This window comes from Taeniopygia guttata, chromosome 3 (assembly GCF_048771995.1).
Source record: "Taeniopygia guttata chromosome 3, bTaeGut7.mat, whole genome shotgun sequence".
Taxonomy (NCBI): Eukaryota; Metazoa; Chordata; class Aves; order Passeriformes; family Estrildidae; genus Taeniopygia; species Taeniopygia guttata.
In genome coordinates, this window is record NC_133027.1 from 20472776 (window position 1) to 20492475 (window position 19700).

Sequence of the window (19700 nt, forward strand, 5' to 3'; positions counted from 1 at the left end):
TGAGAGAGATGTTCCTTTTGCATAAGTGGTTGCCCTAGCTCTCTTCTCTTTGGGGGTAACAATATAAAAGAATTCCATTAGCATCTCTTTTCCCACCAATACGAGCTATTTCAACTTACACAGGAAATACTATATAATTTAGTCATGCATATTTCAGTTGTTTTTTTGAAATGGCTTTCTCTCTTCTGTAGCTCTACCTCAGTTTACTGTCACTCCACAAGACAAAACAGTGATTGAGGGACAAACTGTTGACTTCCCTTGTGAAGCACAAGGTTATCCCCAGCCTGTTATTGCCTGGACTAAAGGAGGTAAGTGTGTTCCATTCTTACTTTTAAACTACCAGGATAGTTTGTCAGTCATATTGGAATCACTTCTTTACTGAAAGGAACTGCATGGATTTATTTAGTTGATTCAGTCTCTGAAGGAAACAGAGTTAAGTAGAAAAAGAGTCACTAAAATATGTATCCATAATAGATTCATATTAATAAATGTTCAAGAAATATGAGGCAAATTACATGGAGCAGTATGCATCACTGCTGTTGTACTGCAGAAGAAATGCAGATGGCTGTCATTAGCTGGAGGTCTGAAATTAGGTGGGATGTGCTCTCTTCAGAAACCAGAACACTCCAGCCTGTAAGTGTACCAGCATCTCTGTCACTTACTGCACATTGACAGAAACAACGGGGTGCACTCTGCTGACTATTCTATCAAGTTATAGCTCTAAAGGCGTTAAGCCAAATACAGAAGGAAGAAATATTGTAGTGGATGTTTTATCAGTAAGCAAAAATTCTGTTTGATTTGAGTGAAAAAACTCTAGTGGGCTAAATAACTCTTAGGAAATTCTAAATTATGCTACATAAAGCAGATTCTTAACAAATTGTTCATCATTTTGATGCTGATAATGTCCCTGTTTCTCCCTCTACTTAGATTGCTCCAATCAAATGAAATAGCTAGAAAGGGAGGATAGGGTACAGACACTGATATAAATTAATTTTTCTTATATTACGTTTTTTTTTCAGGGCCATGTCTAATGGCAATAATACGACATGAGCAGTAACACATGTTGGTGTTTTTATACCTTCTCATTTGGATGCTTTAGCATGCTCCTTAAATGAAAATATTTATTTCTACCAGAAACAGGGAAGTGATAAGGATTATGATTGTGTGCATATGTATAATGTGTTTGCTTTTCATGTTTATCTTCTTAGAAGTAAAGGTTTGAAACTTTTTTCTTTTTTTTCTTTTTTTTCTTTTTTTTTTGTTTGTTTTTTTTTAAGAAACATTAATAATTTCCAATGTTCTATAAAACTTAAAACCTGGGCTTCCGTTTTTCTGACACCAAGGGGCTTTGTTGCTATAAAGAGCAAATGATATTGTTGTGTGTTTCAGGAGGCCAGCTGTCTGTTGACAGAAGACACTTAGTTCTGTCCTCCGGAACGCTGAGGATTTCCAGGGTTGCTCTGCATGACCAGGGACAGTATGAATGCCAAGCTGTCAACATCATTGGATCCCAGCGGATCGTTGTGTACCTGACTGTGCAGCCTAGAGGTACAGCCCAGGGACAGCTGCTGGGAAGGCAAAAAAAGAAAAAAGAGAACAATTTAAGCTTACAGTAAAATGCACAGTACTGTGTGTGATTGTTTCTGAGTATATCTCCTTTTAGATCCCAGGTGATTTCCAACAAACAAGTCTGGAAACTTGCCAGTATTTGTGCAGGGTATCACTCCATTAGAACAGTCTGTCTTCTGGGAAAGAGGTTTATCTGATTTACTTTTTTTTTTTTTTTGTAAGAAGTGGAGGTGTGCTTTGAGGATGACAGTATTCCTATGCATTAGAAAATTTCCTATTTTGTGAAAAGTCTAGTTTCTAATAAGGCTCTATGATGTTAGTTAAGTGGTATTATTAACACATTTATAATGTTTCCTGCCCAGAAACAGAACACTTTATTTTACAGAAGCAGAACGAACTTCATAAAGAAAAGTCATTTCTTGTGCTGAAAATAAACTGACACAAAATAAAGTCCTAAAACACTAACCCCAAAATCCATTTTTATGCTTTTTTTTCAATTAAATTCTAAGTAAGTTACTTCCAGGATAAATTATAATCATATTACCATTCATACTTTATTTAAGTACTTTTATGGTTAACTGAATTCAAGTAGATAAAACATGTAATTCAAAGCATTTCTTTTTAGTGACCTAATTTAAAATTAATGTAAAAGGTGCTCAAATGAGCTTAGATGTTTGTCAGAAAAAAAAATTCTATTGATTTTTCTTAGTTTAAGATTGTCAAAATGGAGATGATTTTTTTAACCTATATAAATGTTTGTTAAAATTATATAAAACAAGTATCAGTTTAAAAGTTTCATAGCTTTCCAGCTGTGTTAAATTCCACTAGACTTGAGTAAAGTTTAATAAAACAATTTTTGTGCAACTCAGGTTGCTAAATTCAGTCACCAAAAGATAGTAAATTCAAGATTGAAGGCTGAATATGTGTCATGAAATTGGAGCTCTCCACAGATTATTTGCAATGCTGTTTTCAATTGTGCAAGAAGAGAAATTTTCTTTTGGGCTTCTAACAAAAGGACAGTTCACCTGAGGAATGTTTAGTCATTGGTCACTGTGGTTCAATCAGTGTTAATAAACACAGATTAATGCTCCAGGTCTGTTTGCTGGCATGACTCAGCTCACATCCACAGAGCCAGACTCTCTTACCTCCCAGTCCTGGACACCTGCCTCTGGATGCCTTATTTGAACTGATTTCTGGTCCTTTACAGGCATTTGTGTACAGTTTAACAGTAGGGCCAGATTTGGTTGGTAGTATAAATGACTGCAGTGGAGCCAAATACTTTTCTGTAAAAGCACAGCCCTCCGCCCTCTCCCACTCCCCCCTAAATATCAGTATCATGACATCAGTATAGCAGTATATGTTACAGCAGAAATAGAATTCTTAATGTCTTCATAATCTTATATGTGCTTCTTATGATGATATCTGAGTGCCAGGCATCAGTTTGGATTTGAAGACAAATAGAGTTTAAAAACACATTAAGTTTATTCACAGTGGATTTAGGTAACAGTGTATTCTGGCCTTAGAATTTAAGGTGATTTTTTCATGTTTTAAGGGCTGAGGCTTATAGGTTTCATGGAGGTAGGAGCTCTGTCAAGACTCAGCGCCTCAGCAAGCCAAGCTGAGAGACTCATTTGAATGAGTTGTGGAAGGTTTTGCTTTTGTCTTCTGCGAAATTGCAGTCATTGCTACTTAAAAGAATTAAAACAACAACAACAAAAAAAAGATGACCAATTAATGCAATATTCATTTTGATGACTTTGTACAGGTTTAGCTATTAAAAGAAATATTTTTCAGAGCCCTTAATGCATGGAACTTAAGTGGTTTTGACAACTACTAGCCTATTATGTTAGAAGTTAGTTAAAAGTTTAGGATGATTTTAAAGTACTTTAAAATCATCCTGAAGCAGACATCAGAAATAAGGTCATAGAATCATTAAGGTTGGAAAAGACCTTTCATCAAGTCCAACTGCCAGTGTAGCACTACCACAATGTTCACCATTAAACCGTGTCCTTAAGTGCTATATCCACACATTTTTGAACACTTCCAGGAATAGTGGCTGTACAATTTCCCTGGACAGTCTGTTCCAGTGCTTGACAGCCCTTTCTATGCAAAACTATTTTCCCTTTATCTAATCTAACTTCCTCTGGTGCAACTTAGGTGCATTTCATCTTGTCCTGTCACTTGTTACCAGCCCTTCTCTGGACATGCTCCAGCACTACAATGTCATTTATGTAGTGAGGGGCCACAGCTGGACACAGGACTCGAGGTGTGGCTTCACCAGTGCTGAGTACAGGGGGAAGATCCCTGCCCTGCTCCTGCTGCCACACTATTGCTGATCTGGGCCAGGATGCCATTGGCCTTCCTGGCCACCTGGGCACAGCTGGCTCATATTCAGCTGCTGTCAACCATCACCCTCAGGTTCTGTTCCATGGGGCAGCTTTCCAGCCACTCTGCCGTCAGCCTGCAGCACTGCAGGGGGTTGTTGTGATCCAAGGGCAGCACCTGGCTCTTGGCCTTGTTGTACCTCATACAATTGGCCTCAGCCCATTTATTCAGCCTGTCCAGCTCCCTCTATAGAGTCTTTCTACTCTCCAGCAGATCAACACTCCCAACTTGGTGTTGTCTATGACCTTGCTTAGGGAGCACTTGATCCCCTCAGTCAGGTTGTCAATGAAAATATTAAACAAGTCCGGCCCTATTACTGAGCCCTGGGGAACACCACTTGTTACTGGCCACCAATTGGATGTAACTCTATTCACTGCTATCTCTGGGCCTGATAATGCAGCCAGCTTTTTATCCACAGAATATACATCCATGCCATGGGAAACTAGTTTCTTAGAGGAGAATTTAATCCCTAAAATTAAGTTATAAGCATCTAAAAGCCTGAAGATAGAATCATGTAACAGATCAAGAAGTGTTCAGCAACTGATAAAACCAGAGTGCTAACCTATTTTTTGATCATCTTTTGCACAAGTTGTGTTTCATATTTCATACAGTGTATCATTTGGCTTTTTTAGTGACTCCTGTATTTGCCAGTGTTCCCAGTGATATGACAGTGGAGGTTGGCACAAACGTGCAGATCCCATGCAATGCTCAAGGAGAGCCGGAGCCAGTCATTACATGGAATAAGGTATTACATATTCAGTTATTGCAGAACTGCAGTGGCCTTACCATCTCTTCATAATTAATTATTGAAAGTGCACATTTCCAAATTATTGCTTCCTATGGTGTCTAAAAACATTATCTGAAGTACAATCGGTAAGTATTTAATACAGAGCGTGTATATAGATACGAAACCTGAATTTTATATAGATAAATATACATATGTATTGATGCAAATTATTATGCAGCCCAGCTACAGTTCATAATGTATGCCTTAAAAGGTCTGTACTTAGTAACAGTTTGGTGTGAATAGCCTAATACTTTCAATGATATTATAAAACAATAAGAAATGCTGTACTGGAGCCATTTGCTACTGCTAGGTTGAGACCAACCAGGACAGGCTTTGGTAACTTTCTGGTAACCTCTTTGTGGCTTTGATTTTCAGTGATGTAATAATTGCTTTATCAAACTATAGAGTATTAGCAGAGTTACCAGGGAATTAAAGAATTGCTAATATTGATAGTCAATTTTTCCGATTATATTCTTCTTTTCAAGTAGTGAATATTAGAAATTTACTCTAATGAACCTTAAATAGCTTCTAAATATACTGCATTCTGAATGTACATGAAGAACTGATATACGTAAAACTCTTGAGACCTATTTCAGTTGGTTAATTTTCAGAAAAATAAAATATTTGTGTTCTCAAGTGGTATTTTTTGGTCATAGATCTTATGTGGTGAAAGCCTATTAAAATACTTTTATTTGTAATAAAGAGTAATTTTAGAAGCAAAGAAATACACTGTACAATTAGAAGTACTTGTGATTTTTCTGTATAAGTTTATCTAAATCTATCTGACTGTAAACTTGGCATACAAAATAGAAATATAAAAAATAAAAGCAGAAGAGACAAAGATGACAAAAAAAATCATGTATGAAAATGAGTGTATTTTGAATAAGTCAACTTTGGGCTTTCCTGCAGGATGGAGTACAGGTAACTGAGAGTGGAAAATTTCACGTTAGTCCGGAGGGATTTCTCACCATCCGCGATGTTGGCACAGCCGATGAAGGTCGCTATGAGTGTGTTGCCCGCAACACCATAGGCTACTCCTCTGTTAGTATGGTGCTTAGTGTAAATGGTAAGATACATGACTCAGTAGGACTTGGATTGTTAGTTTTGTCCTAATTGTCTAACCTGTAAGATTAAACAAAGTTGTAAAGATACTAAATTAGTTACTTTATTCATGTGGCTATTTTCCTCCCATTTTTTTTTTCCTCCATACTTTAGTAAGATGGTAATGTTGTAATAAGAATATCTCTAGGTGTTAAACTCCAAATTATTTAGAGCTTTTAGAATTTGCTAGGCAAATACCCAGTCTAATTTTTAGAAATAACTTGACAAATGTCTTCTGGCATCTTCAAAGGGATACTTGCAGCACTTCGTTGCAAATTAGGCTGCAACTATTGCAAAACAGTTCAGGAATATAATATGGACCTCAAGAAGCTAAAAGAGAAAACAAAAAGAAAAGGAGAGTATTTTATCTTGTTCTAATTATTTGAAATTAATAATGGCAAATAATAGTTATTAATTATTACTATGTAATAAATGTCAATAAAGCAGCAAAAGAGGCTAAGGAAATAAATTTTCTACAAAGATTGACCATTTCTGACTTATTTACTGAAACTGCTGATTTTTAAGTTTAATTTTGATGGAAAATAAAAGAAAACTAATTTCTGTCTCTGAATATGGAATATAAGACAATATCTTTATATCTTCAAAAAATTAGTATAGAACAGTGATTTTTTTGGTATTTTGAAGATTAGTGTGAAGATATCGTCAATATATTGGGTATTTTTTCCCAGTGCTATTTGGGATGTTCTGTATTTTGTTTACTAAATTGATAAAGATGTACCAGTGATTTTTCCAATGTATTGTGTGCCATAGCATCAACAAAATTATGATGTTACCTGTCTTAGGTTGCTTTTAGTAGATTTTTAATCTGTACTTTCTTCTATGAAAATTATTTCTTTAATCTCTAAAGATTACTCAGGAGGGAAAAATTATAAGGCTAGGAATCATTCAGTAATAAGATTCCTATACCTACTTGTATGAAGTAGGAAAGGAAAGAAAGTCTATGAATATCAGTTAATCTGGCTACTCTGGAGATGCATAGCAAAAAAACATTTTTGTTTAGGAAAGATTACCTAGTTCTCAAGTCACTAAGACTGCTGAAAAATGAAATAATGAGTTGAAATAAAACCCCAGTTTCATTCACTTAATACAGGTGTAGATTCATCATTCTAATCTGCTGAAATCAGCAAACTAAAAGACTACTTATTTGCTGATTTGCAGTTAATAATTGTAATATGGGTAATTTCTTCTAAACTGTAGCATAAATATACCTAAAATTAGTGAAACTACACTGAATTAATCTGCATTCCATCTGAAACTTTAAACGAAATTTCTCCTTCATACTAGTGGGATATGAGATGCTGTTTTGCTATGGCTACTTTAAAAACTGGTGGTGTCAGGGGATCAAGGAGGACAAGTGGACAGATTATAAGTATTGGTTAATATCTGTGTGGATAGTATTTATAATGACATAGCCAGAAATTCCTAAAATCTTTCATGGCATCATTTCTTTTAAAAAGGGTAATGTTTTATGAATGTTTCTAAACCAAAACACTTTCCTAAGACTGAGACAAAATAAAGGCATGTGTATAGAAGCTGGGAACAGGTTTGCCTGTCTGTGTTGGATAATATTTTAAAGATGCTTTCCTTTAGCCATTCTTTTCTATTGTTTTTAAGAGTCATTCCCCCTCCCTGCCCAAATTAAAAAAAAAGTATTGTGGGAGACCCTTACAAGAAGCTTTAACTTCTAACATTTATCAGTCTAAAAAAAGAACTGCTAGCAATAAATAATCTAAACAAAAATAAAGTACAGAATAGTTAACTGTCTGAGAAAGGTTTATACCTCAGCCCACGTATAATGTACACCATTAACCAGATAGCCCTCCAAGTAAACACCAAGTTTACATCTAATGTAGACAGCATTAAGGAGGGTAACCAGCCCCTGGATTTCTACAGGCTGCGATTTTGCACTGTTCACATCATTGAAGGCACTCAAATGTGAAACAACTAAAATTTAAACCTGTAAATGGCATTTCTTCCTAAAATAAGTAGCTTGTCTGACAGTGTTTCTGTGTGGTTGCTGTTGAAAATGAATCTGTCAAGCAAGTACAGTTGGTAATTAGGACAGATCAGGGTCCACTGCCCTCAGGCAGTGTGGAAAGGGCAGCTGATTTTGTATGCTGGGAATATATTGCCAAAAGCCTGAGACTGGCCTCTGGGCACAGAAAGGGTCTTCATCTGCAGCTATAGAGTTCCAGGGACTGTTTTATTTGATGGTATAGATGGTTAAGTTTGATTAAGTGGGCCCAGACTTTGAAACTCATCTAGAGACAATTTAAGCTGACACTTAAGAAGGAATAATGAAAAGTTATCTAGGGAAAAATAAAAAAAGAAGTAATGAAAAGCTTATAAACAACATTTTTTATGTCAGATGATTTTGTACATCTGCTGATTTTATACCAGTATATTTGCTTTGGACTTTTTCCCTACTTTACCCTTCTTCCTGTGTGACTTTTCCAATCTAAACACACTCTGGAAATTGTTAGCTTTTGCCCCTGGATCTGGTAATTCTTAGTTTAGACTGAAAAGAAGGTTATTAGTCCTACATAGTTTGTACAAACATCCAGCTGCAGCAAAGCACTGTATAAAAAGGCCTATGCATTATTGAGTTTCCAGTGTTGTATATGGTTATTAAATAGTATTAAGTATGTGAGTTTTAATCTAGTATTTAAAGGATAATTGTAAAGTAGGAAGCAAAGTAGTGATCTAAATAAAAAAAAAATATTTACTGCCCTTTAAAATTAATCTGTGTTGCTTATTATACTAAGACCAGGAGAAGAATAATGCTAATTTGTGTTCATTCAGTTACATAAATTTTGTTCATTATGTACCACTTGCAGCACATTCCTGTAAGCCCTTTAAGCTCTTACATTGAATTCAATACTAATTCAGAACTAGCTGAAATCAAAGGGGAAATATGCATTGATTTCAGTGGTTATAGATCAGGCTCTTGATACCAACACCTGAAACCTGATAATACACCAGAAAAAAAACCCTTAATAATAATAATTAATTTTTGATTTGGTCATCTGCATTTGAAATTGTAGGACAGCTAAACATTCTATGCATTTATCTTTATCTTGGTTTTGAGTTATAAGCTAGATGACTTTTAAACTTAGATTAACTTCTGTTTTAAATTAATTTTTATTCTACTTTAATATACCTTGATAGAATTCCAAAATGGTTAAGAATTTTATATTTGGATGAACTAACATTTATAGAACAAGGGTTTACTTTGTAGAACTGAAATGATGTCGTGTCTAGACTCTGTTTTATGGAAGTATCTTTTTGTGTGTGGCCATTTTTGCAATAACATGTGAATTCCTTTTTCTCTAGTTCCTAATGTCAGCCGAAATGGAGATCCTTTTGTACAAACGTCAATTGTGGAAGCAATTGCAACTGTTGACAGAGCAATAAATTCAACACGTACACATCTGTTTGACAGGTATCCCCTTTTTTTTTTTCTTTTTAATTGAGAAGTCAGATTTAATTTTGTATATACCAGAAATAATGTGAGATTTATTAAACAATAAACCATTTTGTTACTTAAAAGATATTGATAGTGTCTGGTTGTTTCTGAGAATACTAACAGTTTGACATATAAGGATTGTTATTCTTCATATATTCTTGTTGAGAACTCTCTTCGTTGCAGCAGCTCTTCTGCTGAGATAATGTGTATTAAAATGCTAATAAATATATAATTACTACTAAATATTTAATTTTTTATTATTTTATTTAATTTTTTCTTCTTGGTTTGCCTTCCACTTTGAGCTGAGTAATGAAGGTATGTACTAATCATGTTGCTGAACATTTATATGATTTATGTAGTGTTGTTGTTTTGTAACCCCTGTGTACACTTACTGTTTTTTTCCAAATTATCTATCAGTCGTCCTCGTTCTCCAAATGATTTGCTAGCCTTATTTCGATACCCAAGGGACCCATACACTGTTGAGCAAGCAAGAGCTGGGGAAATATTTGAAAGGACCTTACAGCTTATTCAAGAGCATGTACAAGACGGTCTAATGGTTGACCTGAATGGAACAAGTCAGTATGCTTTCCTTTTTCTTCTGTTTTGACATGTATTTGCCTTTTTAAGTCATTATACTTCAGGAGACATTAATTCTCTGAGGTTTGGTCCCAACTGCAGAACCATTACATTAAAAATAGTGAAGTATTTGACTTTGTAAAACTTTAACAAATTCCATCCTTGGTTTGTACATTGCTCACTATATAACTCTGAGCTCTCCAAGTGTAGTGTTTTTTCTCACACTGACATATTAGGAAAAAGTTCAGATTCTGATTCTTCTGCTGGTCAAACTTAGTATAATGGAAGGACATAAAGTATCCTCTTTTTTAATTCTCTGTGTGTTTATTTATTAGGATCACTGTCACATAGTCTCACAACAGAACAGACTTTTCTCTTGTGTGGTAAAAATAAGAAGTGTTCCTGTTTCTTTAAGAAAAACCATTTAATATCAGCGTGCCTTGGCAAAGAGAAAATATGACATAACAAGAAGGATTTGTATACCTTACAAACCAAGGATTCTGCATGTACCACAATAGTATTCAAAGAATTATTTTCTACTTTATGAGTGTCAAACTAAGCTAATTGCTTTGTTTAACACTGACATGATGTAATGAGAAATACAGTTCTTGTTGCTTTTTATTACTAGCAAAAAAAGGTGTGAGGTTTAATTTCTGCCTTTTAGGTATTGGATTCCTGTCAAACTCATGAAGTCCAGCTGGAGTACGTACAGCTAATGTGTGTAGATAAATGGGTGGATAGGCTTGAAACATAGGATTGAAGCATTTGGAAATAATGATAGAGTTTTAGGAGAGCTTTTGAGACTTGAGACCTAGCCAAAAACTACCCTGACAATCTAGAGGAAATACTTTTACTCATTACATTCATTTTGATATTTATAATTGAGGATTTATTGTAACTTCTGAAAATTTTAACACTGACCATGAACTATCAAGTATTTATAAGACCAAAGACAACAAGCTTTGTGGTGTACTGTCACATTTGCTAGTAAAAGCAGCTTGTTACTCATTATTAGAGCCTAGTAGATAATTCTTTATGAATTGTTTGCCACAAAAACTTACTCAAAATGCTTTGAAAGCGGATGTATTATAAGAGACACCCCATTTGGTTTGGTTCTCTGATTAGATGCATATGCAAGAATATTGAATATATATGCTATAAATATATAGTACTAGCAATATATAAAATGTGATATGTGAGAACTGGTTGACTAGGATTCATAATAGTGAAACACCTAAGGTTTACCAAAAATTGGCATTAAAACTTATGGATACTAGTTAATAAAAACAAAAATAGGCAACTTTTTGTGATACTGGAAATTCTGTTTGCAATCAGATCTTGCTTTTTAGACCTACAGAATCCAAAGAAACCTGTCTTTTAGGGAAACTTGAATAGTAAAATAAATCTGTTTTCATTTAAGTTGCCCAATACTCCAATTTTTAATAGTAAATTTTGTCCTTATTTCATTTTATTTTGAAATATAGAGCCAAATGAAAGGTGTTATTTAGCAGTTTAGCACTGAGAACAGTTGAGAAACGTGACAGTTTCCCAGTCAGAGATTTTTTTTTTGTTGCAAAATCTTTGAATATCCCAAGGAGAGATTATGGAGCCAAATTCTCCTCCGCAGTGCCAGACTGTATAACAAGGGGAATGGCCATTAATGGAGGTTCAGATTAGACATTAGGAAACAGTTTCTCACCAGAAGACCAGTGCAGCATTGAAACAACTAATCCAGAAAGGTGGAGGAGTCTCAGACTTGGCAGGTTTCAAGCCTGCTGGATCAGCTATACAGGTATCAAGTGCTGGAAACAGCTCTACTTCTAGCAGGAGCTTGGTCTGGATAAGAGGTCCCTTATAATCTATATTTCTATGACTCTATGAAATATCTTCCTTGCTTCAAAAAGAAGGTAATATGTGAATTGAGCTAGCCAGCTTCTAAGCACTGGAAATGCCCAGTGCCCAGCCATTTAGAGAGCAGAGGCAAAGTTAATGCCTACAATGGGAGAGGAAATTAAGGATTAGCAACTGGCATCAGAAAGCTAAAATTTAATCCATCATGAGATATTACATCCCACTTGAGCTTCTAAAGAGAGAACCTGAGCCTTTTATTATAAATTAGTACTGAAGGTCATTCCACCCAAAAGGTTCACAGTCAAGTTTTGCTCAAAACTTGATTTCAGAAATGGGGATGGCAATCAGGATCACCAGAAATGTTCGTTTGAATGAATAATTATCATAAGCAAATAACTCCATAATGAATGATGATCATTTAAACAGGAGGGTTATTATAAAGAAGATAAGTTTTCTGGACATAATTCTAGAATTAAACTGGTAGCTAGGTAGCCCTGGTAACCAGGATATTTTAATATGCTGCCAATTATATCCTCAAAGTGTGTATTTTGCTGCATTACCCAGTGGCACTTACAGGTTTTGCTCTGTGATTTGATTTTCTTTTTCCTAGTATGGAATATTCCATAAAATAATTTCTGTATGTCTGCATGAGCGTGTTAGCTTTGCCTAATGCAAGCACTAAATATCTGATATCTTTGCTTTGACTTGTTTGTAAACCATGTGGAGTACTCATAGCCTAAGGCTGGGAAACAGCTTCCCTGGCTGAGCACAGCTCCTGTCCCAGCTGGACAACTTTGAGCAACACAGTCCCTTTCAAGGCAAAGACAAGGCTGGGCTTAGGTAGTTTGTTTGCAATTGCTCTGCATTGTGGAGGTTGGCAGAGAGCCAGTTGTGCCTAGCACATGTTTATGTGTTGAATTTAGATGAAGACCATTGTCTTTGCAGGCACACTGGGACTGAGCTCAGGACTAAAAGTAACATTTCCCAGCTGTGTGCAATCAACCAATACTGACCTCTTGCAAAACTGCATTCAGTTCATATTTTTGAGTGTTTGCCATCATGCTGGGAACCCCTGAAGTCTGTGGGAGCACAGTACCCCTCTACACTCACTCATTTACTTTTTTCCTTTTGCCTTTATACTGCTTGTTTGATTTTATTGCTGACTGCAAGCTTTCCAGATCAAGATCCATGGTGGTGTATGATGGTTTCTAATTAGCTAAATGTACATCAACACTGCCAAATACTCCACCTCCTGGACTTTCTCCTGGATCCTGGAACCTTGTTCATCCACGCTCTTTATCCATTAGTCACTCATAGTGTGCCTTTTGCTGTGGACCACTGGCTCTTTTTAGCATTTGTCCTCACTTACTGTGCTTTGGTATGATTTGTTATAGGGTCTTGAACAATGTGAATTCTTTTAAACTTAAATGAAAAATTGGGTCCAGGCCCACATTCAAGTCCAGGAGTACAAAGTAAAGATTTTCTGAAGGAAGCCTACTCTTGGATACAGTAGATGTGTCTTACTCAGCAGCAAAAATTTCACTTTACTGAGACATTTCTGTTGATCTACAAAAGTTGATAATGTAGATGTAGCCAGAATTTTTCCCCCTGAAATAAAATCCAAATGTTACTAAGTAAAAAATCATTTTTACAATGATTCCTAATAGGCAGCAAGGACAAGGCTCAGGCTGACTCTTCTACTATTTGCAGTCAGCCAACTCTGTACTGGGAGGCCTTATGGTCTTCAGTCCTTCCACATGCCATCATACCACAACAGAGATCATACAGTATGTAACCTTTGTTTGAGGTTCTCAAAACACAATTCTAATGAATTACAGTATATATTTTGTAGGTATTATTTTTCTATGAACTGAGAAAAAAATACAGGAAAATCATAACTATGTTTTAGTCCCAGAGGTGAATGGTGTGGATTGCAGAAGAAATCTGTGCCAAATGCTACACAAACACTACTTTTGTATGGAAACTCGTCCAGGGTAATGTGAATATGAGTTACTCCACAACATTTGTCCTAGAGATCATTCCACGTTTGGCTCTATTGCTGGTGGTTATTTTATTTTTTATTGTTTTTTTTTTTTCTTAAAATCTGAAACTTTCATTGTAATGAAGCAAAACAAAATAGTATTGTCCAGTGAATGAGCCAGTCTCAAAAACTAAAGTCTTGAAGTCCATTTAAGTGTTACTTTTTAAAAATGCTTTTACTAACATGAGGAAAATGTTCTATTTGTCTCAATATGAAGCTTTTATTTCTGAAAATGTCTCTGCTTTTTTAAATAACAAAATGAACTCCTTTTGGGATCATTTTGTAAAAGTTGCACTTGAATTGGCATTTTAGTTTCCTCCTCACCCAGTGGTGCTGAAGTTGTTCAAATGACCTAATGCTCAAATATACATATATGATTATTGCTGTCCTTATCTAAAAATAGGGATGTTTAATCTTGATGGGAAATGTAAAATAAAAAAAGAAAAATAACATTTCAAATACGTTTGTGATCTGTGGGGGGACCGTGAGTCTATGAATTCTCTGATAGTTTTATTTCTCTGTTTTCTCTTTCAGGTTATCACTATAATGACCTTGTATCCCCACAGTACTTGAATCTGATAGCCAATCTCTCAGGCTGTACAGCTCATCGACGAGTGAACAACTGCTCCGATATGTGCTTCCACCAGAAGTACAGGACACATGATGGAACCTGCAACAACCTTCAGCATCCCATGTGGGGCGCTTCTCTGACAGCTTTTGAACGTCTGTTAAAGTCAGTCTATGAAAATGGATTTAATTTGCCTCGGGGAATTGAACCCAGAAGACTCTCTAATGGCTACCCACTCCCAATGCCTCGCTTGGTTTCAACTACTCTGATCGGCACGGAAACCGTAACTCCTGACGAGCAGTACACTCACATGCTCATGCAGTGGGGTCAGTTTCTTGACCATGACCTTGACCTCACTGTGGCTGCACTAAGTGAGGCCAGGTTTTCAGATGGTCAGCATTGCAGTTCTGTTTGTACAAATGATCCTCCATGCTTTTCAATCATGATACCTCCAAATGATCCCAGAGTTAGAAATGGTGCACGCTGCATGTTTTTCGTGCGCTCCAGCCCGGTTTGTGGAAGTGGCATGACATCTCTCCTGATGAATTCTGTGTACCCACGAGAACAGATCAACCAGCTGACTTCATACATTGATGCGTCCAATGTGTACGGCAGTTCGGACCATGAAGCACTAGAAATCAGAGACTTGGCAAGTCAAAGGGGTCTTCTGAGGCAGGGCATTGTACAGAGATCTGGCAAGCCCCTTCTTCCATTTGCCACTGGCCCACCAACAGAATGTATGAGAGATGAAAATGAAAGCCCAATACCCTGCTTCTTGGCTGGTGATCAGCGCTCTAATGAACAGTTGGGTCTTACCAGCATCCACACATTGTGGTTTAGAGAACACAACAGAATTGCCACAGAGCTACTGAAACTCAATCCTCACTGGGACGGTGACACAATATATCACGAAACACGCAAAATTGTTGGGGCAGAAATGCAACACATAACATTTAGCCACTGGCTCCCTAAGATCTTTGGAGAGGTAGGCATGAAGATGCTTGGCGAATATAAGGGTTATGATCCCAGTGTTAATTCTGGCATAACTAATGAGTTTGCAACTGCCGCTTTTAGGTTTGGTCACACACTCATTAATCCTTTTCTGTATCGACTGGATGAAAACTTTGAACCTATTCCACAAGGCCACCTACCTCTTCACAAGGCATTCTTCTCTCCATTTCGGATTGTAAATGAAGGAGGCATTGATCCACTTCTAAGGGGATTTTTTGGTGTTGCTGGTAAGATGCGTGTCCCCTCACAATTACTCAATACAGAATTAACAGAAAGACTCTTCTCCATGGCACGTACTGTGGCTTTAGATCTGGCAGCTATGAATATTCAGAGAGGCAGAGATCATGGAATTCCTCCCTACCATGATTTTAGAGTTTACTGTAATCTTTCTTCAGCTCAGACTTTTGAAGATCTGAAAAATGAAATTAAGAATCCTGAAATCAGGGAGAAACTTAGCAGGTGAGCCTGAGGTGAAGAAAAAGTCAATTATCTCAATGTGCATGCAAAAACCGTATCTGAATGTCTTATCTAGAAAAAGATACTTGCTAAGACTTAATGGATTTTTAAGAAACTTCCATCAGTACCAATAAATAGATGTTAACAATTCCCACATTCAGATAATTTCTCTGCTTCTACATCTCTACGAACAGTAAGAATATATACAGTATATATACAGTAATATATACTGCATGTGTTCATGAAATTATTAATTGGAAATGCCTAGTTTTGTAAATGCTGTTACATATGAATGCTAAGGTCATATTAAATGACAACTTCATGCAAGTTTTAGATGTTCAATTCCATTAATACTGTACAGTGAAACAAATGTCAGTAGCGTCCACTGTACTGTCATGTCGACATCCTTCACTACCAGTAATGAGTTCTTCTTTAGAGATTCGGTGTTTGAAATTAAATCTACATCTACTAGCCCCCCCAGCTTATTTGCTCAAAATTAAAGACAGAGAATTAGTCTCAACTATAGAAATATAAAATTGATGTACAGTGGCACAGGAAATAGAAGCTATAAAAAAGAAACAATTCTAAGAAATCAGAAGAAGGCTGCTAGGAGAAAAAAATTTGCAGGCTAGACGTGCAGACCCACATGGTGTGTAGGAACTGCATTGCAGGATTTCTTGTGTGTACACTCACAACTTGTTCACAAAAGATGTAGTGCTATCACTACATTTTTTCCTGTGAGTTTTTTGTTAGTTATTTTACCTTCATCATTTACTGCTTAGTTTGTAAATAAAAAAATATTTGTTATTCTGTATTTGTATTTTTCAATTTATAGGTTGTATGGCTCCCCACTGAACATAGACCTATTTCCTGCTCTGATGGTGGAAGACTTAGTTCCAGGGAGTCGACTGGGGCCGACTCTGATGTGTCTGTTAAGCACGCAGTTCAGGCGTATTCGGGATGGAGACAGGTACATTAAAATACCATGGAAACCAAAATGAATTTTAACTTAAGGATGCTAATAACAGTTTAAGGTCTCGTTTCCAAAAGAAACTCCATTTTATGTTCATTTATGATTTTAAAATATTACTGAAAAGATGAAGAATACATGTTTGAAACATTGTTAGAAGCCATGATTATTAATTCTGTTACTTTTTGTGGTGAATATCATACTGACTCCCAAAAACATGACAGCCAACACATGCTGAGTTTCCTTTTGCCAAATATTCAAGTAATTTACCTTTTTGAAGCAATGATGATTCTTTCATTGTTATCGAGTTATTTTATTGGCAAACAAATTGTGGTTCTTACTTAAGCATAGGTTGGAACAGTATCACTCTGTATATATAACCCCTATGCATACTACAATATAACAGTCTATGCACCAAAAAAAGTGTTAAAAACAGGTTAATTCAAAGACCATAATTTGATAATTGTTTTAAAATTACTTCAAATTGTTTTTAAATTACTTTAAATTCTAATTATATAATATAATTATATATATATATAATTAGAATGATTCAAAGTAAAAATACTCTAAATATATGCAAATATAAATTAAATAATTATAAATATAAATGAAAATATATTTAATTTTGAAGAAATTCTCATTTTCAGTTTTTAGAATACCTGAAATAAGAGAGTAGTCATTTCTCTTGTCACAGCAACCAGATGTCCTTTGCACACTTTCAACACACTTGTTCAACATCTGAAAATCAACATTTCCCTCATTTTAACATAATTTATGACCTAGAATCCTGTTCATTTCATGGCATGAGAGTACATAGACTTAGGCTGGTTAATTCAATCCTAGTGAAAGCAAAACAGAGGAAGAATTAGGAAATTAGATTTGATTCTCTTTATTTAATGCTATTTTCTTGCGTTAAGTTATTGAATTGCTACTTAGAATACTATAAAGGCTTTTTAATTTTTGTAATCAATAATCCAAACCTTTTTCTGTGCTGTTTTAAAAGATTCCCTAAACTTTTTTACATCAAATATGTTTAAAAATAAAGCTGTGAAGAATAGAACTCTCATGCCTGGAGGTAGAGAGAGTAAAAAGGGAAGAAATATATGCACTATGAGCTCCAGATTACTGGTGACAAGTACTTATTTGTGTCACAACAGGTTATCTATACTTCTTTTTGTTTATATATGTTTGCATTTTTTCTGCAAAAGTACCTTTTCCTGTTTTGTTTTCTGATACAACATTTAGAAACAATATGTAAACATTGAATATTTAGGAAAGTGGATTCTGCTGTCCAAGGAATACAAATATTTGGAAGTAACATGTCAGTAAATAGTAAAACATTATTAGAGATAATGAAAGCAACTCTTACCTCTTTGAAAAGCCTTTTCAATGGGCAGAGGATCAAAGCTGATAACACCATGCAAAGCAGATGTGTCCGTGCATGAAAAAGGACTGATATATGAAGGGAGCCTAACTTTATGTGAAGATGGAAATTTGAGAATCTGATTCTAGTACTTGGAAATCCATTGGCCACTGTCAATACTTTATGAAAATTATACACTAAATAGGTAAAATGAAAAAATGTCTTGAACATTCTTCTAAGTTTTCTACTGGTTTTGATTTTTCATAAAGTTTAAAGGTCTGTCTTTTTTTTTTGTTTTGTTTTGTTTTGTGTTGGTTTGGTTTGGTTTTGGTTTAACATAGGTGGGTGTAAAAGTATCAATATTGATACAGCTTTGGGAGACCAAAAAAATGTCCCAGTGAGCAGTTCCTATGTGTTAGAATGGTGTAAAATGTTTTCAGATTCTGGGCAGGAACTTAAGAAATTTTCTTTTCCATGTAAAGCTTCCTTTTTATAGTAATGTATTATTTATATTTGCTATTGATAACAGGCTTTTAGCCCTTTAAGTATGAAAAACGAACTATTTGAAACCATAGTGTTTTCTTCTTGAATATAATGAATTAACTGAGCATGTATGAGAAAGTCCCTGAATCAATATAGTCATGAAAATAGTTTAAAAGAAGAAAAATCATTAGTAAATTAAATCATCTTACTTATCTTGATAGTAAACTAGAAATAGATTAACCATTCTTCTAATCTCATCAATTCCATCAAAAGGTTTTCATGACCATAAGAAAGTTGCCTAAAGAAAGAAATCATGGTCATTTAAGTTTCCAACTTAAAAGAATCCTTAACTTGGTAGTCTGGTGGTGTTTTAGATGTCCAGAGATACTCAAGACATCAAAATGAGACTAAAAGAGAAATCAAATAATTTCTTGAAGATTTCATGCCTTTCAGAGTGTCAAAATGACACCAGCTAGTGCTCAAGTGACACTAGGAACTAACATTTTTGCATTTGGATCAGTCCCTTGATAGAATGTTGAGAGCAGGATTAATGAGATAATTCATTTCATTCTGAACACAGTATTGAAATATCTTTGAAAAACTGCCACTTGTTTCTTTTCACTAGCAGACTTGTCTTTTCTGTGAGATTACAGGTTATGGTATGAAAACCCAGGTGTGTTCACACCTGCCCAGCTCACTCAGATCAAGCAGACATCTCTTGCCAGAGTTTTGTGTGACAATGGTGACAACATAACCAGGGTACAACATGATGTCTTTAAGGTGGCTGAATTCCCACATGGATATAGTAGCTGTGAAGATATTCCTAAACTGGACCTCAGGATGTGGCAGGATTGCTGTGAAGGTCTGTATAGAGGTGGATTTGGGGGCAGTGAGGTGTGTGCATTTTGTTAAGTGTCTACTTTATTTTAAGAAGATATTTTACTATTTCTGGGATTTAGTTAAGATATTGCAAATTCTAATCTGAAGCATAGCCCCTGTTAAGTGGGAAATCATTCCATATTCTATATTAAATAAACATCTCATAAAAATAG

The 19700-nt window shown here is 35.5% G+C and overlaps 1 protein-coding gene across 3 annotated transcripts in view; it reads left to right on the forward strand.

Annotated features, from left to right (window-relative positions):
- PXDN (peroxidasin) overlaps positions 1 to 19700 on the forward strand; it is a 93655-nt gene that overhangs the window by 58729 nt on the left and 15226 nt on the right. For all 3 annotated transcript variants that reach the window (XM_072926051.1, XM_002195455.7, XM_072926050.1), the window contains 9 exons: positions 192 to 308; positions 1390 to 1548; positions 4587 to 4699; positions 5651 to 5807; positions 9197 to 9305; positions 9747 to 9904; positions 14332 to 15835; positions 16668 to 16802; positions 19302 to 19510. In XM_072926051.1, the coding sequence (XP_072782152.1) occupies positions 192 to 308; positions 1390 to 1548; positions 4587 to 4699; positions 5651 to 5807; positions 9197 to 9305; positions 9747 to 9904; positions 14332 to 15835; positions 16668 to 16802; positions 19302 to 19510 (2661 nt within the window). The remainder of the gene's footprint in view (positions 1 to 191; positions 309 to 1389; positions 1549 to 4586; positions 4700 to 5650; positions 5808 to 9196; positions 9306 to 9746; positions 9905 to 14331; positions 15836 to 16667; positions 16803 to 19301; positions 19511 to 19700) is intronic.